At 45.9% G+C, this 22,007-nt stretch overlaps 1 protein-coding gene across 1 annotated transcript; it reads right to left on the bottom strand.

Annotated features, from left to right (window-relative positions):
* Window positions 1-8,118: 8,118 nt before the first annotated feature.
* On the bottom strand, window positions 8,119-9,183 carry LOC116944524 (trace amine-associated receptor 365). Its single transcript, XM_032958179.2, has one exon. The coding sequence runs from the start codon at window positions 9,181-9,183 to the stop codon at window positions 8,119-8,121; it is 1,065 nt and encodes a 354-aa protein (XP_032814070.2).
* Between the last annotated feature and the right edge of the window lie 12,824 nt (window positions 9,184-22,007).

Below are 22,007 nucleotides of genomic sequence, written 5' to 3' on the forward strand. Positions count from 1 at the left end.
ATGCTTAAATAGAATGATGACATTACTGTCAATAAATACGCAACTATTTTGTAGGTTTTGTGTGGCTCCGGAGTTGGAGCTGGGTTAACTTAACCGCAGTGTGAAGCTCTTCTGGAGCAGCTCCAGAAATAGAGCAGGGGTCAGTCTCGAGCTGGAGTCAGCCTGGTGCCGGAGTCAGCCTGAAGATGGAGTCAGCCTGGAGCCGTAGTCAGCCTGGAGCTGAATCGGAGACAGCCTGGAGCCGGAGTCAGCTTGGAGTCGGAATCTTCCTGGAGCCAGAGTGAGAGTCAGCTCGGAGCTGGAGTCAGCCTGGAGCCGGAGTCAGCTTGGAGCCGCAATATTCCTGGAGCCGGAGTCAGAGTCAGCTTGGAGGCGCAGTCAGTCTGGAGCCAGAGTCAGCCTGGGCCTGGAGTCAGTCTGGAGCCGGAACCAGAGGAAGCTTTGAGCTCAAATCAGCCTGGAGTCGGAGTCAGCTCGGAGCCGGTGTCAGCCCAGAGCCGGTGTCAGCCTGGAGCCAGGGTCAGCCTGGCGCCGGTGTCAGCCTGGAGCCGGAGTCAGCCTGGAGCCGGTGTTAGCCTGGAGCCGGAGTGAGCCTGGAGCCGGAGTGAGCCTAGAGCCGGAGTGAGCCTGGAGCCAGAGTGAGCCTGGAGCCGGAGTCATCCTGGAGCCGGAGCCGAGCCATGTCCAGCAGAGGCACGGCACTGCCAACCGAGGTCAGACGTACCCCCTGACCCCCAATGCTAGGTGGCGAAATAAAGTGAAACTAAAATGCGTACAGAATCGAAATGTTACAAGGCTTTGAGATATCCTCATTGCGTGCAGCATTTTAATAACAGTCCGCGCAGTAACCCATAGAAATACATAGAGACCCATAGATATACATAGAGATCCACAGAGATACATAGAGGCTCACAGTTATAGATTCAAAGATGGATACAGAGACCCATATAAAGGGGTCAGCAACTTGTCAATGAAAAGCCTTTTTTTTCGTCTTTCAACAAAATGTTTCGGGAGCCATACTGGCAAAGGAGGTCTAATGATGTAGATGCTCACCCTGAGCCCTCATTACTTTGATAGTGCATTGTCTTTGAGCTGTACGTCTTTTGGCGTCATCTGGTCCATCACCAGTCGAGACTAGGCTCTAAGAAAAGCCATCTCGGGTGTGGACCAATCAAATTCAAGGACAGTGCATATTATTATCAGAGTTGTCTCTTTTGTTTGCATTTTGACTGCTTGTGTTGTGGTTATTGCAATCATGATGCCTTGAATAAAGGTGTCAGTTTTTGTGCCAGTAAAAAGGGTAAAACCTATTACTATATCTTGTTACTGGCAAAGGAGGTCGCATAATGTAAAGACATCCCTTCTCCCAAGCCCCCATTTGTCTGGCTATTCATACTCAGACTATTGTCCTATCATCTCATAGAGTCCCTGGCACGTAATAATATGCTACACAGTGGCAGTGGGGGTCGCAAAATGCCGATTTATTACTAATAAACCTCAATGATTCGATCGAAATTAGGGATTTCGATTGCTGCCTACTGGCTCTGCCAGTGGGCGGAGCCAGTGGGGGGGGGGATGTTTAACGGGGATGGGAAGTTTATCGAAGAAAAGGAAAGGTGGCAGGAATCATCTAAGCAAACAGACTCAAAAATAAAATCACATGAACGCAATGTCCAAGTTTGTCATTCTTGATTTCTTCCAGGATCAGTGGTTACCATGTGGTGACGACAGTGGTATAGTATCCAGAGTCCATCCCTTCGCCCTAACACCCCTTTTTCTGGGTATTCATGCCAGGTTCCGCTATAACGGGGCCCATGTGGCCTCACATTCCCTCTCATTCCCTTTTAAGTTGTGATGTTCCATTCCTGCCTCAACTTAATTTTTTCTTGAACAATACCGTTTTTCCATATTAGAAAAGTATTTTTTTGGGTTACATTGCATAAATATAAATGCGTCGTTAAACCCACCAGACACAGCCAATTAGTAAGGTTTGTCACGTAAACGAAACATGCCAATACTTTACTACTTCAGCACACTTGTGTGTTGGAGAGTTAACCCACAACATTTACAATTCTAGTATGACGTTTGGCCGTGAATAAGAACCAGCCTCATCATGTGACAGCCAGAGTTGTGGAGAAATCCTCTTCCTGTTTCGGTCTTCAGAGGAGAAATAGATGTGATGTCATATGTGAGCCAATGAGGTGCAAGGACTAGAGGGGGGGCGGGGATATCTGTTATTGGTTTGGTTATTCATAGTTAATCAACATAGATTACGTATGTACATCCTGCCGTGTCTGGGTAACAAAAATGGCAATACCTGTAATTGGCTGCTCTCATAGTTAGTCACCATCAAAGTGTGGGGACCTGTGTAAGCATCCAGTTAAACAGTGTATTGACAATACGCTTACAAGCAGCACTAAGCCTGTAGCTATCAGAACAGTTACATCCATAATAAAAAAGAGACCTGATGGTTCAATGAGCCACTCTGTCTACAGGAAAGCTACCCATACGGATGCTTATCTGAAACCGTATTCCCACCACCATCCATCACAGAAGAATTCTCTCATCAAGACTCTGTAGCATAGAGCCCAATGCATATCCGACCAGGAACACATAGGCTGTGAACTCAAGCACGTACACCAAGCTCTTAAGGATAATGGTTACTTCGACTATACAATCCGCAAAGCTATCACTCAAACCATGAAGAAGGACCCTCTTGAGGAGCCTTTCAAAACCTTCACTTTACCCTACATTGCGGCGATCACAAAAAAAATCTCCAAAATCTTGAATAAACACAAGATCCAGGTCTGTTTCAACACATTACATAAAATTTGTGATCTGGTTCCGTCTGTAAAAGATGTGATTCCGGACATACAGTACCCTGGTGTCTACAAACTAAGTTGCCTCTGTGGTAGTATTTACATTGGAGAAACCAAACGCCATGTCTCGGACCGCATTCGTGAACACAAAGCAGACCTGAAACACGGTAGGACCAACACCTCGGCCGTGGCAGATCATTGTTGTTATTCAGTAGGCTCACATGACATTGACTTCTCCGAGACAGAGGTTCTTTGTAAGCCATCTGGCTACCATGAGAGATTCGTTCATGAGGCTATCCACATATACAAGCACAGAGACAATTTCAACCGAGAAGATGGATTCTGGCTTAGCAATCATTGGAAGGATTTGATAAACCATTTCAGGTCTTAATTGATTGTTCACGCTTACGGCGGCTTTCAGACAGCATACATTCATTTTTCGTCTCCCCCCTCCTCTTTTCAGAACATAGATGGACTCGTACTTCTAAACAAACTGCCAAATCGCTGCCCGTGGTGCTAACGTTTTTTTAAAATAAATAAATGCAAACACCGTTTTAAAATAAATAAATAAACACAAACCGACACTTCTTTCAAATGTTTCTTGCCGCTGGTTTTCACACCTGATGATGACCGTTTGTGTTATGGTCGAAACGTCGTGATAATTTTTATTGTTTTATATATTTATTTATTTTATTGTTTCCCTTCAACGTGACTTTACCGAAAGAGCTAAGAATATGAATTACTGCAGTCATGACAGCTTTAAATCAAAATTTAACCGCCTCTACGGGGAGGGTTTCCACATAACTTTAAGATCCTTCAACAAACTCCGGGATAAGAAGGCTCAGCTGATCGAGTCTCTCACCTTTCTGAAGAGATGCCGCGACTCTGGGGTAATACCAATCACATTTACACTGACCTCTGCTGCTGTAACTTCTTCTAATGCGAAACGAATTCTTTTCAAAACTAGCTTAGCTCTTATCTCAGAGAAAATCAGACTTATATGCACCGAACTAGATCAGTTAGACAAGACACTCTACAAATCACACTTATCATTGACGGCAACAATGTCCACATCGTATTGGGAACATGTAGACAATATGACTGCCTCTTCAGCTGCTACTATGTCGACCAAATGTAAGGACAACCTGATTTCCAAATTTAACCTCCTCTTCAACAAAAGACCGGACCCACACACCAAAAAGCTAGACGTTAACAAAGTTGTAATTAATCGCAGTAACAGTTCTATTTCTGATGGTCTGTAATCCGTTTTAGCTAAAGGTCTAAACTTTGGAGTCACACCTAAACACATACCAGTTAATGATATAATTGCCCAAGTAGACGTTGCTCTCAGGGGCCTGGGTCACATCGCTGCAGACGTAGCAAGATCTGAAATCGCTGCAACCCTCAAAAACGCTAAGATGCCAGCTAGCAACCTCAGCAAAGATGAGCGTTTTGGATTATATAAATTAAAAAAGAGGGATGACATTGTAGTCCTCTCAGCTGACAAGGGCAATGCTACTGTCATCATGGATAAAATAGAATGTAACAACAAAATTAAAGAATTACTCGATGATGGTAGCTAAACAAAAATAAAAAGAGATCCCACCAACAGCCTCGTCACACAAACCAACAAAATAATTTCTGATTCAACCGCATTAATTGATCAATCTAAACAGTTTTCGTTGAAACCTTCTGCTGCCAGGCCACCAAGATTATACGGCTTAACAAAAATACATAAAGTAGATACACCCCTTCGTCCCATCGTCTCTACTATCAACTCCCCCACCTACAAACTGGCTCGTTTTTATAGGAATAGGTTTAACCCTTTTAATTGGTACAAAAACTGACACCTTTATTCAAGGCATCATGTTTGCAATAACCACAACACAAGCATTCAACATGCAAACAAAAAAGACAACTCTGATAATGATATGCACTGTCCTTGAATTTGATTGGTCCACACCCGAGACGGCTTTTGTTAGAGCCTAGTCTCCATTAGTCTCCACCAATGGAGACTAGGCTCTAAAAAAATCCGTCTCGGGTGTGGACCAATCAAATTCAAGGACAGTGCATATTATTATCAGAGTTGTCTTTTTTGTTTGCATTTTGAATGTTTGTGTTGTGGTTATTGCAAACATGATGCCTTGAATAAAGGTGTCAGTTTTTGTGCCAGTTAAAAGGGTAAAACCTATTCCTATATCTTGTTACTGGCAAAGGAGGTCTTATAAAGGCTCGTTTTTTGGCTGAAATCCTGCGTCCTTTCACTGGAAAAAACACCTCAGTGGTACAAAATTCGACTCACCTGGTATCGACAATCAAGGGTATTTCCCTGTCCCCAGACGACCTGCTTGTCAGTTTTGATGTAGTTTCCTTATTCACCAAAGTTTCTGTACCTGACACCATCGCTATCTTTGAAGACTTGGTTCATCAAGGACTAAACACTGAGGTACCCCCCTGGTGAGACACTGCTTAACCAATACATACTTCATTTGAAATGGAACTTTCTACAAACAAACTGAGGGCACCCCAATGGGTTCCCCCCTATCTCCGGTTATAGCTAACATTTTCATGGAGAAATTTGAGACTGACGCCATCCAGACTGCCACTCTGCGCCCAACCTTATGGAAGAGGTACGTGGATGACACTTTTGTCATCTGGCCACATGGCCGGCCTGCTCTAGACCAATTCTTCAACCACATAAATTCCATACACCCAGCCATCAGATTTACCATGGAAGTCGAAAAAGATGGCAAGCTATCTTTTTTGGATGTCCTAATAAAAAAAAGACCTGATGGTTCAATGAGCCACTCTGTCTACAGGAAAGCTACCCATACGGATGCTTATCTGAAACCGTATTCCCACCACCATCCATCACAGAAGAATTCTCTCATCAAGACTCTGTAGCATAGAGCCCAATGCATATCCGACCAGGGGCACATAGGCAGTGAACTCAAGCACGAACACCAAGCTCTTAAGGCTAATGGTTACTCCAACTATACCATCCGCAAAGCTATCACTCAAACCATGAAGAAGGACCCTCTTGAGGAGCCTTTCAAAACCTTCACATTACCCTACATTGCGGGGATCACAAAAAAGATCTACAAAATCTTGAATAAACACAAGATCCAGGTCCGTTTCAACACATTACATAAAATCCGTGATCTGGTTCCGTCTGTAAAAGATGTGATTCCGGACATACAGTACCCTGGTGTCTACAAACTAAGTTGCCTCTGTGGTAGTATTTACATTGGAGAAACCAAACGCCATGTCTCGGACCGCATTCGTGAACACAAAGCAGACCTGAAACACGGTAGGACCAACACCTCGGCCATGGCAGATCATTGTTATAATTCAGTAGGCTGACATGACATTGACTTCTCCAAGACAGAGGTTCTTTGTAAGCCATCTGGCTACCATGAGAGATTCGTTCATGAGGCTATCCACATATGCAAGCACAGAGACAATTTCAACCGAGAAGATGGATTCTGGCTTAGCAATCATTGGAAGATTTGATCAACCATTTCAGGTTTTAATTTAATTGATTGTTCATGCTTACGGTGGCTTTCAGACAGCATACATTCATTTTTCGTCTCCCCCCTCCTCTTTTCAGAAGATAGATGGACTCGTCCTTCTAAACAAACTGCCAAATCGCTGCCCGTGGTGCTAACGTTTTTTTTTAATACAAACACCGTTAAAAAATAAATAAATAAATACGGACCGCCACTTCTTTCAAATATTTCTTACCGTTGGTTTTCACACCTGATGATGACTGTTTCTGTTATGGTCGAAACGTCATGATAATTTTAAAAAATTTTATATATATTTTATTATTTTATTGTTTCCCTTCAACGTGACTTTACCGAAAGAGCTAAGAATATAGTTATATCCATTTTTACTTCTTTCATTTTCAATATTTTCTCTACTTATTGGTTTGGTAATACTTATTCAGTACTAGATATTTGTTTTTGTATTTTATGTACCGTGCCAAATCTCACTCAGATGTTTATTGTTTTTCTCCAAAAATCTGGCTAGTTCATCAGTTATTCCCACAATGTACGGTATTTTAATAGTTGTAATTGCTTAATCAAATTCAACACTGGTGCTATTTAATTTTGGTTTTGCCATTCAGTGCACTGTTGATTTTTGCATAATTGTAACCCTTCAATTGCAGTTCATTGGCATGTTTAATCTCACTCCTCAGACTTTCACCATCTGACACTTGTTTAGCTCGATGTATGAGCATCTTGATGAGAGATTATTTCTGCGTGGGGTGATGGCGTGACTGCATTCAGATAGTCATCAGTGTGCGTTTTAATTAGGTAAACGCTGTGTTATTTTACCATTTCGGCCGTGCCCGAGAAGAATATCCAGAAATGGGAGTCTTATAAACTTCAACTTACATGGTGAACTGGATAGAAAGGATAGAAAGGTTTTGCGAGTTGATATGATTGAAAAAATAATTGTGTATCTTTACCGTCTGGCCAGACCACCAATGTGTCATCCACATATCACAACCAAACAGAGGGTTTTCGTGTCCTTGAAGCTAGAGTGCTTACTGAAAAGTCTTCCATGTAAAATATAATTTGACTGTGCATCTTGTCACCAAGACATTCCATAGTGACCCATTTCGTGTCATATTAATGAAATAGTTTAATATTTTCACATTAAATTGATGTGTATAAAGCAGTGCTGCTTGCACACCTCTGTGTTTCTAAATCGATCTGAACTACCGCGGGAGGTTTCTGAGCAGAGCGAGGTGCCCTGTGCGACAAACAGGACTTCGAGAGAGACAAAGTCAGACGCGGGGATAGACGCAAACACACAATGAAACAGCAGCACGTCATCACTTCTATACACCTCAATCAGCTCAACCCTTCTGTACACCACGTGGCTTTTGTGTGGCCATCCCCCCCGTGAAACGAGATGCTGATCCTCCTCTATGCAGCTCACTGTTGCTCGCTCCTTCTCCTCTCTCTCATCGATACCTTCTCATTATAATCATCACCCTCTCATCATTCCCGAATTTTTGGCCCGGTCCTTCATCCGCCCCCCCCCCTCCTCCCCTTCCCACTTGGCGCTCCTAATCCTCTATTCCATGCCATATTTGTCTTTTTCAAGGACTTCAGTCTGGGCATCTTGTCCCCCACTATCGTCCCCAATCCCTTCCTTCCTGTCTGCTGCCCTTTCTGAATATAGATTCCACTGCTGCTTCCTGTGTTCGTGTCAGAAGGTAATTACATCTTTGCACACACACAAAACAAAGGGCAAACTTTCATACTGCTGTGAATCTTCCAACCGACTAATGCTGGAACAGCTCCAGGTGCCTGGCCTCCGAGGAGAACACATCCAGGTACAAGATCCGACCGAACGCTATTCGGAACGGCCGATTGATGGACGCGTAGAGGATGGGGTTGATGGTGGAGCTAATGTAGCCAATCCAGGACATGACCTCGTAGACAGCAGACGTGTTCTTGTAGAAAGGAAACACCATCACCATGATGTCATAGGGTAGCCACGAAAGCATGAAGCAGGCAATGATGCTGCCCAGTGTCTTGGCAGCGTTGTGCTCTCGTTTCATTGTTAATTTCCAGCGCCTGGCCGCTTCATCGCCATCACTACCACCAGAACTACCACCGTTGGCCACCTCGCCCCTCTGCGAATGTATGGGCATGCCAGCTGTGACCCTCCGTGCTTGCCTCCTAGCCACGCGGTATATCCTGGCGTAGATCAGCAGGATGATGAACATTGCGAGGAAATAGGGGCACATGCCGTAGGCGAAGTGCAGCCCCACGTCTACGGTGAACATGCAGCTGTCTGGACAGCCTCCTCGCTCGATTGTGCCCCGAGACAGCGTGGGGCTCAGGCTGAACAGCGTCGGGGTGGTTAAGATCGCAGCGCCGAGCCAGCAGAGCGCCAGCATCACGGCCACGGTGCGGTCCGTGACCCGCGTCGGGTAGCGCAGTGGATCGCAGATGGCCACGTAGCGGTCGTAGGCGATGCAGCCCAGGTGGATGGTGGAGGAGGTGGTGAGCGTGTAGTCGAGGAAGTAGTGCAGGTGGCAGAAGAAGGAGGCATAGAACCAACACTCGTAGACGGCGTGCATCATGCTGAAGGGCATGATGAGCAAGCCGATGAGGAGGTCAGACACGGCAAGCGACAGCGCCAGGATGTTTGCGTGCGTCTGCAGCTGCCTGAAGAAGCCGATGGCTACGATGATGAGGAGGTTGCCGAGAATGGTGGCTATGATGAAGAAGATGATGATGGCCAGGGTGAGGGTGCGGTCCTCTTCAGACAGGCTGGGCCCGGTACAGTTGTAGTACTCGTAGTGCAGGGAACATGGTGATCCCGTTGTGGAGTTGTCCATCGTCCAGCGAGCTGGAGTGGGAACACGGCGTTGGGCTGTGTAAGACTGTGTGGTACATGGCAGAAGATCAATGCATGCTTGGTCGGTATGCCTTGTGTAAGTTGTGTTGATTCATGCTCGTGTTATCTGTCGCAATGCATGGGGAGGTAGAGGATGCTGATATTCAGTGCCCAAGTGGGTAATCAGAGACTCTGATTCCTGAGAATAGGTTTTTCCTCTTTTATCTGGCAAAAAAAATGGTGTTAAGTTGTTCAAACACCAAACTGAAACCTTTTACAAGGAATCATGTCTGCATTAACCACAATACTTGTGGTCAAAATGCTAATAAAACGCATATTCTGATAATATATGCATTGTCTTTGAAACTGATTGGTCCACACCAGAGACAGATTTTTTTGAGCCTCGTCTCAAACGGTGTTATACCGGAGGACGCCAAAAGGTGTACAGCTCAAAGACAATGCACTATCAGAGTAATGAGAGCTCAGGGTGAGCATCTACATCATTCGACCTCTTTTGCCAGTACCATATTATCAGAGTATGTTTTTGTTTGCATACAAGAGAGGTGTAGAGAATTTCTTCGTGCTTACAGAGTGCCAGGCCGTCTGGTCAGAGTTATAAAGGACCTTCATAATGGTGGGCAGGCTGGGTAAAGTTGCGTGGTGGGATATCAGAGCCATCTTCTGTTTATCTCGGGGTGCAACAGGGATGTCCTCCGGCCCCTACACTATTTAGGATCTTTGACCACGTAGTTCGAGAAGCTTTCCATGGATGTACCGTTGGAATTTACATACAATGGTAGACTGATCGATGCCTGGTGTCGTCAAGATCAATCATATTATATATGCAGATATTCTAGTGATTCACAATAAAGGTTTTTGGGTTAGATCGCGTTATTTATAAATGTGTCGTAACCCTCCACCACCCCACACGGCCAATCAGCAAAAAAAGTATCACGTTGACAAAAGACAAATAATTCACTGATGTCACCCTGCTGCTCTATTTAAAACCGGGAGCAAGCGAGGGCTTTACCATTCTGGCGAATTGCCTGATGATGCTGGATGTAATTACCTGCGAAACGTCGTACTCAAAATAACGCGATCTAACACAAAAACCTTTATTATGAATAATATTGGTCGCGAAAGCCTAAGTGTTAAACATTCTAGTGATTGCTGCCCACTCTGAAAAGGAGTTGGAGATGCTACTGCTGAACCAGGAGCGTGCTGCTCAGAGATGGTAGCTTAACATCAGCCCCAAAAAAATATAGCACCAGCTCTGGTTTGGCAGTTGAGGTCTCACTCCGAATCAGCTGAGCGGCAACTTTTCATAAGCTGCGTAATGCTGTGTGGGAAACTACCTGCCTGTCACTCCATACAAAGCTCGAGATCTTCTCAGCCACAGTCATACCCTCCATTCCCTATACTTGCTAGAAGTGGAGCCATCTAAATAAACATCTTCGCCAGGCTCACCGGCAGAGCCAGTTGGGGGGGGGGGGGGGGTGGAACGTGCTCCCCAATTATCCGATCGAAATCCCTCATTTCGATCGGATCATTGGGGTTTATTACTAATACATCGGAATTTTGCGACGCCCACTGCCACTTTGTAGCATATTATTATGTGCCAGGGACTCTATGAGATGATCGGACAATAGTCTGAGTCCATAATTGTCAATAACTAGCGGCAAAGCAGTTAAAAGTGACTCACAGAATTGTGCGCAGTTGTGTAAACAGTTCACAACTTCCCTGAAGGCATTCACCTTCAGCGAGCGCGATGCCGATCACCCACGGTTCGAATTAGACACGCGATCAATGGCTGCGCCATCGCCGCACACACATTGAATAAAAAGCAAGGGACAAGTCCTTACTTACTAACAACTCCTATCATTTTTCATTGCTGGAGGGGTTGCCCCCCCTCCCTGAAAATACTGGCTCTGCCATTGTTTTGGCTCATCTGCCTATGATTTATTCTGGGTTTAACCTGACTGGATTGTTTGAGGAGCTCACAAATCCTTGAAAGATCTGGACGCAGTCCCATCAGTGAGCTCCTCTGGCAAGCGAGGTTCCATTGGCTGGATCAGGTAGCCCGCATGCCCAGCCACCACATGCCCAAGGAGCTTTTGTTTGGCTGGATAGATGGGTTTAAATGGGCGTGGCATGGGCTAGACAAGGGATGGACTTTTGATTTAAAGCTTTCGTGACTGCAGGGATTCATATTCTTGGTTCTTTCGGTAAAGTCATGTAGAAGGGAAACAATAAAATAATAAGAAAAAAATATATAAAACAATAAAATTATCATGGCGTTTCGACTGCAACACAAGCAATCATCATCAGTTGTGAAAACCACAACAAGAACATTTGAAAAAGTGGCGGTTTATTAACGTTAGCACCACGGATAGCGATTTGACAGTTTGTTCAGATGGACGAGTCCTTCTATGTTCGGAAAAGAGGAGGGGGGAGACGAAAAATAATGGATGCGGTCTGAAAACCACCTTAAGCGTGGTCAATCAAGACTCGAAATGGTTTATCAAATCCTTCCAATGATTGCTAAGCCAGAATCCATCTTCTCGGTTGAAATTGTCTCTGTGTTTGTATATGCCTCATGAACGAATCTTTCATGGTAGCCAGATGGCTTCAAAGAACCTCTGTCTTGGAGAAGTCAATGTCATGTGAACCTACTGAACTATAACAGTGATCTGCTACGGTCGAGGTGTTGGTCCTATCGTGTTTCAGGTCTGCTTTGTGTTCACGAATGCGGTCCGAGACATGTCGTTGAAGACTTGGTTCATCAAGGACTAAACACTGAGGTACCCCCCCTGGTAAGACACTGCTTTAAAAATACATACTTCACTTGCAATGGAATTTTCTACAAACAAACTGAGGGCACCCCAATAGGCTCCCCCATATCTCCGGTTGTAGCCAACATTTTCATGAGACTGACGCCATCCAGACTGCCACTCTGTGCCCAACCTTATGGAAGAGGTACGTGGATGACACTTTTGTCATCTGGCCACATGGCCGGCCTGCTCTAGACCAATTTTTCGACCACATCAATTCCATACACCTAGCCATCAGATTTACCATGGAAGTCGAAAAAGATGGCAAGCTACATTTTTTGGATATCTGAATAAAAAAGAGACCTGGGTTCAATGAGCCACTCTGTTTTCAGGAAAGCTACCCATATGGATGCTTACCTGAAACCGGATTCCCACCACCATCCATCCCAGAAGAATTCCCTAATCAAGACTCTGCACCATTGAGCCCAATGCATATCCGACCAGGAATACATAGCCAGTGAAATCAAGCACATACACCAAGCTCTTAAGGCTAATGGTTATTCCGACTACACAATCCGCAAAGCTATCACTCCAACCATGGAGAAGGACCCTCTTCAGTATCCTTTTAAAACCATCACTTTACCCTACATTGCGGGGATCACAAAAAAGATCTCCAAAATCTTGAATGAACACAAGATCCAGGTCCGATTCAACACATTACATAAAATCCGTGATCTGTTTCCGTCTGTAAAAGATGTGATTTCGGACATACAGTACCCTGGCGTCTACAAACTAAGTTGACTCTGTGGTAGTAGTTACATTGGAGAAACCAAACGACATGTCTCGGACCGCATTCGTGAACTCAAAGCAGACCTGAAACACGGTAGGACCAACACCTCGACCGTGGCAGATCACTGTTATAATTCAGTAGGATCACATGACATTGACTTCTCCAAGACAGAGGTTCTTTGCAAGCCATCTGGCTACCATGAGAGATTCGTTCATGAGGCTATCCACATATACAAACACAGAGACAATTTCAACCGAGAAGATGGATTCTGGCTTAGCAATCATTGGAAGGCTTTGATAAACCATTTCAGGTCTTAATTGATTGATCACGCTTAAGGTGGCTTTCAGACCGCATCCATTATTTTTCGTCTCCCCCCTCCTTTTTTCTGAACATAGATGGACTCGTCCATCTGAACAATCTGTCAAATCGCTATCCGTGGTGCTAACGTTAAAAAAACACTTTTTTTTCAAATGTTCTTGTTTTGGTTTTCACACCTGATGATGATTGCTTGTGTTGCAGTCGAAACGTCGTGAGAATTGTATTGTTTTATATTTTTATTATTTTATTGTTTCCCTTCTATGTGACTTTACCGAAAGAACAAAGAATAAGGGATGGACTGATATGATACAGAAGGCTGTAGAGCTGATTGGACTTGCCGATGAATGGTACCAGCAATGTCAAGATCAGCCTCTGGAGAAGGTTAATGAAGTTCCTACTGGGAAATTGGAGGCAGTCGCCCTCCAGCAATAACAGAGGATAGAGGATCGACACTGACAATGAGTGGAGCGCCAAGTTGATAAAATGAAGAAAACAGGCATAGTCGGAGGCACAGGATGTCCATCTGCCAGTCATCTCAGTCAACCCATGGCACCTCGATCTGTTCCATGACCTCCTGCCAGCGGGCCTTCGATACTTCACGTGGCCTCTAAGTGCCCCTAGCATGGCACCACTTAGTGGTGAATGGCAGTTATTCATCAATTGTGGGGAGTGGTAGTGTAGTGATTAGCGTGCTGCACTACGAACCCGGCGACCCGAGTTCAATTCCCGCTTACAGCCACCAACACCAGTGACAATTATCTGAATCATATTTGGGCCTTCCTTAGGTCGACTCAACCTAAAATGAGTACCTGGTGCGGTGTTTAACCATCGCCACTTCAGAAACAAAGTCTGCCGGACTTGGTGCTGGCCACCCAACCCCTGGTGTGCCGTTCCAGACTTCATAGGTGTTCGCTAATAGCATTTGCCCCAACAGTCTGTTAAGGCTTTGTCAACAGGTATTCCTCAACAGAGCCTTTCCCGATGGTCTACAAATTTCAGTTTGAATTTGTGTGTAAAATGTATATATTTTACATATTCAAATCCACCGTGTGAGCCGCCGGGATTCCTTTAAACTAAACTGGAGGTATTGCATTTGATGCCGTGGCATGAAGCGCCCCATTCGCTCTCCCCTGGGGACGATTGTATACAGTATCTGTTTTGCAAGGTGTTCGCTTACAGTACCGTTCTCGATGTTGCAGTATATGAGATCCACTGCAATGATAACTCTATGTACTATATGCATAAAAATGTCGCCCAATGTATGTCTACATATATGCCTTAATAGCTACTCGCGAACCTCACTCATCCTGGCAGTATAGAATTGTAAAAGCTGCATGTATGTTTGTATGTATGTATGTGTAGTGGGTATGTATGTATGTGTAGTGGTGAGCGATAGTGTAGCGGTTAGCGTGCTGCGCTATGAACCTGGTGACCCGGGTTCGATTCCCACTCACGGCCAACACCAGTGACTATTATCTGAACCAGTCCCGGGCCTCCCCTAGGTCGACTCAGCCTCAAATGAGTACCTGGTGCGGTGTGTAAACATCGTCACTATGGAGACAAAGGCGGTCGAGCGTGGTGCTGGCCACCCACCCCCTCGTGTACCGTTCCGGCCTTCATGGGTGCTCGCTAACAGCACTTGCCCCTACAGTCTGTTAAGGCTATACGGGGGATCTTTGTAGTGGGTTACGTTAGAGACACACTAGTCGTAGGAGGCATACACGTTTATTCTACACTTTCCACAGTACAGGGGGTAACTATATACGGGTCAGGACAGCCGGCACGCTGCCTGACCCAACACCGACGAGGAAAACGAAGATTTCGTAGACGACGGGCTCCATTCCCAAACCGCAGCATCCCCGACCCAGCAATGGGGCCTCCCTTTTATCCTCCCCAGCGTGGCCCGGCTCTGCCCTTGGCCACGTCCCCTCTTGGACCCACCAGAAGGTTATGGGCTCTGTGCCATGTGTCCCCTCTGTCACTTTTACCCGACGTCCATTACCCCGGCCTATCATGTGCCCTACTGGCAGACTTGGCTGCTGTATCCTCAAATGCCCCTTCTCTGCCAGCAACCGGCACTACGCGCTCCAGTGGCACATTTCACCTGCCCCGCTGGTAGACCGGGCTGTTACACCCACGATCCCGCTCTCTACCAGTGACCAGTGCTATGCACCGTCGTCACCCATTTTATGTCACTACATATGTATGCGTGCCGTGCCAGCCTTCATGGGTGCCCGCTAACGGCACTTGCTTAAACAGCCTGTTAAAGGCTATAAGGGGGATCTTTCTATTTGTCTTGTGTACCTTCATATGTACTCACGTCACTTGGTCCAAGATTGCATTGCTCTAATTCTGTTGATTGTGTGTATGCCTTTCAAAGCCTGTGTACATAGGTATACTTTAACAAATTATTGTTAACATTGCTTGACCTGACAATGTAATTGAAAATGCATGTATCTATTAATATATAGGGACCTTAATACGAGCTCGCTAACATATGAACCATTAATTATAACTCAACCTGGAGCAACAACACCAACATTGGTTAAGCTTCTACATCATGAGACCTCCTTTGCCAGTACCAAAATATAAGAATAGGTTTTTCCCCTTTTTTCTGGCAACAAAACTGAAACCTTAAAAAAACCCTTTAAAATATCAGTTTTGTTGCCAGAAAAAAGGGGAAAAACCTATTCGTATTGGTTAAGTTTATTTTAACACCTTTTCAAACTGACTGCCATTAACACGAATGCATGCATTAGCTTTTGCAATTAACTTACAACTTTTTTTTAAAATATATATGAGATAACATTCATCAATTGTATTTTGTCTCAATTCATTCAGGGTTCCTGATCGAACTTTGTAAACGACGGATTTTAGTCGACCCCACAGAAATAAGAAGAAAATGTTGATATCTTTGGCGCCACGGTGGCTAGGAGATGTTAACTACGTCGCCTGGTATACAGGAGGACGTGGGTTCGATCCCGATCCCGACCCTGACCTTTATATTTGGAGTTTGCATGTCTCTCTCCACGTGGTCACGTGGATTTTTCTCCGGGTTCTCTGGTTTTTCCCCTCCACATTTAGAATTAACATGCTTTAGAGTATTTGCCTTTGAGCTATCGTTGGTGGCCAGGTCGCTTCTGAAAAAGGGCTACATAGCTCAGTCGGCCTGACCTGGTAAATCAACATAGTTTAAGTAAATAGTTTAGACATTAACTTAAAGAATTAACAAATTGTTTTAATGTCTTAGCGTTCAAGTTAAAAAAAAAATTGCCATGTGTCCTGACTTTTGAGCCACCCTATACTGGATTGCTGACCCGCCCCTATTGGACATTTGTTAAAAAAAGATTTATAGCTCATCTAATTCCCATGCCTGTCAAACCATACGGTTTACCCGTAATCTTGTACAGGGAAATTGAAGTTCCAGGTCCATATGGTGTACAGCCGTTTCAATGCGGCCAAATAAAAAAAAGTCATGGCACAGCTTTATTTTTTTACTCTGGCAGCCGACAAATTTGATCCGGAATTAATACGCTCTTGGTACAGATCATGCGCAAAAGCTACACTCCACATTGTTTTCCAAACACAAGCCACACCACAGCACAGCGACACTGACAGCGTTACCTCCTGTGGCGAAGAAGGCGAAATTAGCGACGCCGACACGCAGACATTTGAAAGAGTGGGACAGCCCGACCTATGCCCAATGGCAGTACACAGGCTGGTTGCTTCATTTGTTTGTGTTTCTCTCTTGCGATGGGACTTTGTAGGGTGAAAGTTGAGATTTATAAGGGGCACGGGGTGACCAATACGGTCTGAATTGGTCTATAATAAGGTAGGCACTGATAAGGAGTTGACATATTTGGATTCCTCCAGTCTAAATACAGATTGTAATTCTGATATAAATGAGGATCATGATGATGATAATAAAAAAAAATCCCGACACTCAAGGCTCTCTCAAGAGGGTCTTGCCACGTCGAAATGTTTTTTGGTCAATTTCCAATTTTAAGGAAGTGTTATCCTTCTGTGGGATGATGCAGTACCTGGAGAACCCCCCCCCCCCATTCCCCCGCCACGCATTCGAGGAGCTATCAGTCGAAGCTCTGCACAGATAAGATTCAATCCCTGCGCATAGATACCCCATTATTTGAAATCGCTGTGATGACTGAGCCTATTTCACGAGATCGTGTCTCATCCTTTGATTTGTGTGTCCCCATCTCAATCTCTCTGTGTCTCCGCGCGAATAATTACACGCAATGGACACTTCTTTGACTCATGTTTGGATTTCAGTTCGGGTTTTCTCGTTGTCACGCTGACAGGTGCAATGTCAATGTAGACGTGAGCGCCAATCTACATTGCCGTTCACTTAAGTCGCAACAGCAAGACAAAAATAACGAAGATATATACGTTTTGTTTGCAGGGACAAAACTGCACAACACATCAGAGTATATATGTTTATAAACATACATGGTTAAACTGATGAGATCGAGGCAAGCATGAGTGGGCGATGGTGGTGTTGGATAACTGAGTTCCATCGTGAAATGTGACCACTTGCGCCTATTTTAGACGTATTAAAGTTTCTAATACGTGCATATTACCTGCTATGACATATTTACCAGAGAGTTATGCTTGACTGAAATTCACTTCGAGGAATGAGATGTGCGCGCCTTGAATTCCATTGATAGCCAGGCAGAGGAGCACGTACAGTAGATTAGAGGACGTGTCGGCTAACGGCATCAATCAAGCTCTTTAGAACATGTGAGTGAGGCTTGGACGGGATGCGCCATGGCTAGAAGACACGATGGGCGACGGGCAGGAATAACAACGGAGTGGCGGTCAACGGATTGAACGCGTCGGAGAGAGTACGTACACCTCGTGAGATGGAGCGGTGAAATCATCTCGTGTTCAGGTGCTTTGCAGATTAACGCATCAGGATGGTGAGAAGTGGCGACGAGGCCTTCATCCAGCAGTGGATTGACCATGACTAATGATGATGATAACTCGTGTGTTCAAAGCGCACCCCAGTCAGATCGTCAGCCACCCACCTGAACACCTCGTCTCTCTCAGTCGCCACACCACGGTGAGCGATGCTTCAATATTTATGAAGCCGGGAGCACGACGATATAAATAGGCCCCGTGGCGAGCCCTAGCGAATCGCTTAATAGCCTCGGAGGACCAATCCAATTAAGCCTAATGATTCACACGGACCCGCGCTCCGGGGATTTATTGGGGGAAAACATGGTTTATACAAGAAAGTATATTGCGGGGTTCGTTCATGGGGTAAGGGGAGGGGAAATAGGGTGCCCAGGAATGGCATTGTTATTTGGTGTGGGTTACTTATCGGTAATTTATAATAAATAATAAAATAATTATGCGCAAAGCCAAAATCGGTGTTACTTGAGAGGTGGGGTCTTTCATCAAGAAGAGTTTGATTGTTGAGTGTATTTGACTTGTTACACGGATTATGATAGTCCCATTTATCCAGTTGCCCAGCTTTTTTTTTCATTTTACCAGGTAAGGTCCACTGAACTCTATCGCTCTTTTGCAGAAGTTATCTGACCACAAATCATTCCTCAACGAAGTGGGATATTATATTTAAACTTATAGAGGCCAAATAATATAAATGCATGTTTCTAAATGTGGACGTTAATGCCCGAGTTGGTCATGATGCTGGCACCTGGTTTGGAGTGATTGGAGGGCATGGGCCAGATCAGCTCAATAACAACGGTAGGAGGCTGCTAGATTTTTGTGCAGCCCATGGGCTTGTAATTACCAACACGCTGTTCCGGCATCAGCGCATCCACACAACATCATGGATGCATGCCGGGTCCAAGCAAGAACATCTGCTGGACTACATAGTGATGGACCAGCCCATGTCCTTGACACCAGGACCTACCATGGAGCTGATCTGCCCTCTGACCATCGACTAGTCATCTGTAAGATGCGCCTGCCATTCTTCCACTCCGGTGGTGGGTGTACACCCAGGACCCCATTCCAACCTAAATTGGCCTGGTCTCAGATATCTGATGAAAGTTGCGAGCGAGAATTTAATCATCGCTTGCGGCTGGAGTTGGCATCGTCCCCCACTCCTCCTGATGTCGAGGGTAAATGGGCGAGGTTTAGGACTGTGACTCATGCAGCTGCAATGGCTGCTTTGGGTACGCGGTCCAGACCTCCCCAGAGACCCTGGCTGACAGAGGAGGTGTTCAGGATGGTTGAGAAAAAGCGACAGGCCCACTGTCATCGGCTACAGAATCCCACGTCAGAGAATGAGGAGGCTAACCGCAGCCTTCGCTCGGAGGTTCGGAGAGCCGTGAGGAGCTGCAAGGATGGGTGGTGGTCGCGGGTTGCTGAGGAGATGGAGTCTGCCTCAGTGGCCCGCGATCACAAATCTCTATTTAACTCCATCAAAAAAGTAACCTGCAGCGCCACACCTATTACCATCATTCGGGGAAAAAACGGTGATCCAATCTCCGACCCCCAGGAACAGGTTTGCAGATTTGCTGAGCATTTCTGTGAGGTCCTGGGGAAGGAGAAATTCCCTCGGCCACGAAAACATCGTGGCACAAAGTGGGAATGACCCTGCTGAGGCTGCAGTGCCTCAAATATTGAAAGAAGTCACCCCTTTGAATGGCTGGCTGAGGTGCCATCTGTTGAGGAAGTACTGAAGGCCATTCGGAATCTCAGACCAGGAAAGGCACCAGGCAGAGATGACCTCCCAAGCAAAATGCTGAGGGAGGGTGGCGTTTGTGCACAGACTGCCCTATATGACATCATAACAACAGTCTGTACCACTGGGCGGGTTCCGCATGATTGGAAGGATGCCCTGGTGGTCCCCCTCTTTAAGAAGGGGGACCGCACAGACTGTAATAACTACAGGGGCATCTCACTCCTCAGTGTGCCGGAAAAGATCCTGGCAAGGATTATTCAACATCGCCTTGCCAGGCACGCTGAGGAGAGGCTTGTGGAGCCCCAATGCAGATGCCATTTTTTCTGTCCGTCTGCTACAGCAGAGGTGTAGGGAATTCCAGCAAGACCTACATCTCTGCTTTATTGACCTGGTCAAGGCCTATGATACCATCAGTAGGCCTGGGCTCTGGGTTGTTCTTCGTGCTTTTGGAGTCCCTGACCCTCTGCTCACGATCATTAAGGACCTTCATGATGGTGAGCGGGCCTGGGTAAAACTACGTGGCCTGGAGTCAGAGCCATTCCCTGTACACCTTGGGGTGCGACAGGGATGTCCTCTGGCTCCCACATTATTTAACATCTATTTTGACCACATAGTTCGTGAAGCCTTCAATAGCTGTACCGGGGAAATCTCCATTTGGTACAGATATAATGGGAGGCTGATCGATGCCTGGGTGCGGTCAAGGGATGGCTCCCCTATTGCTCAACCACGTTATGTATGCCGATGATTTGGTAATAGCTGCTCATTCAGAGAAGGAATTGGAGATGCTGCTGCTGAGACTGGAGCGTGCCACTAAGAGATGGGGCCTCACCATCAGCCCCACCAAAACTAAGCACCTGCCTGGGTATTTTGTACCATCGGACACTCCATCTCCACAACTCCCAATCAGTGATGGGGCAGTTGTGGAGAGAGTGGAGAGTTTCCCATACCTGGCAGTGTGCTTATGACCGGCTCCAGTTTAACAGCAGAGGTCTCATTCCGAATCAGTCGAGCAGCAATATCTTTTCATCGGTTGCATAGCGCTGTGTGGAAGCTACCTGGTATGTCACTCTGCACTAAGCTTCAGGTCTTCTCGGCCACGGTCATTCCCTTCCTTCTCTATGCTTGCGAAACGTGGACCCCCCTAATGGAACATCTTCGCCGGTTAGAAACATTTAGGCTAGCCTGCCTACGATCCATCCTGGGTTTAACCAGGCTGCATTGTGTGAGGAGCTCACAAATCCTTGAAAGATCTGGGCATGGTCCCATCGGTGAGCTCCGGCAGGCAAGGCTGCCTTGGCTGGGTCATGTAGCCCGCATGCCCAGCCACCGCATGCCAAAACAGCTTTTGTTCGGCCGGATCGAGGGAGCTAAACGGGCGTGGCATGGGCTAGAGAAGAGATGGAGTGATGTGGTACAGGAGAACGTGGAACTGAGTGGACTTGCCGATGACTGGTACCAGCGGTGTCAAAATCGGCCTCTGTGGAGGAGGCTCGTGAAGGACGCTACTGGGCAGTTGGAGGCAGTCGCCCTCCAACAACAGCGGAGGGCGGAGAAGCGATGCTCACAATAACGAGCGAAGCGCCGGGTGGCTAAAGCACAGCAGGTTGGCACAGTAGGTGGCACAGGTGGTGCATCAGCCAGTCATCTCAGTAATCTTCGTCAGTCGACCCGTGGCACTTGGGTCTGCCCCGTGACCTCCTGCCAGCGGGCGTTCGACACTTCACGTGGCCTCAAGGTGCACATGGCCTGGAGACGTCACCGCCACTTAGTTGCGAATTGCGGTTGTTGACGTTAAAACGGTAGGAGGCGGATGAAATCCACGTGACCACGGGGAGAACACACAAACTCCAAACACACAGGCGTCAGAGTCCGGATCGAACCCACGACCTCCTGTATACCTGCCGAGGTAGTTAACATCTCGCCACCGTAGCACCCATTTTTACACGGGGGAGAATCCGTGGTGATGCGTGAGGCAGAGCAGCAGGAACGCAGATAGAGACGTAAACATTGCAGAGAACGCGTACAGTGGGATCCTTGAGGAATTGTACTTAACTATCAAACGAGTTGTTTGACGGTCGCAAAAAAAAACCCGCGAATCTAAACATAACGGTCTAGATTTAATATGAGAGCACGAAGCTGTTGCATATATTGATTAAAAAATTTAATTACGTAAAATAATTAACTTTTGAGCATTAATGTAAAATATGTTACATGTCATTAAGTGTCATTTTAAAAAAATGTGAGTGTGTCATTAGAATTTGTTTAAAAAAAGATTAATG

The sequence above is a fragment of the Petromyzon marinus genome, chromosome 21 (assembly GCF_048934315.1).
Source record: "Petromyzon marinus isolate PM22_M1 ecotype Great Lakes invasive population chromosome 21, UKy_Petmar_22M1.pri1.0, whole genome shotgun sequence".
Classification (NCBI taxonomy): Eukaryota; Metazoa; Chordata; class Hyperoartia; order Petromyzontiformes; family Petromyzontidae; genus Petromyzon; species Petromyzon marinus.

What these genes read in the sequence shown, in the direction of transcription:
- LOC116944524 (XM_032958179.2), bottom strand. Translation starts at nt 9,183, where the DNA reads ATGGACAACTCCACAACGGGATCACCATGTTCCCTGCACTACGAGTAC.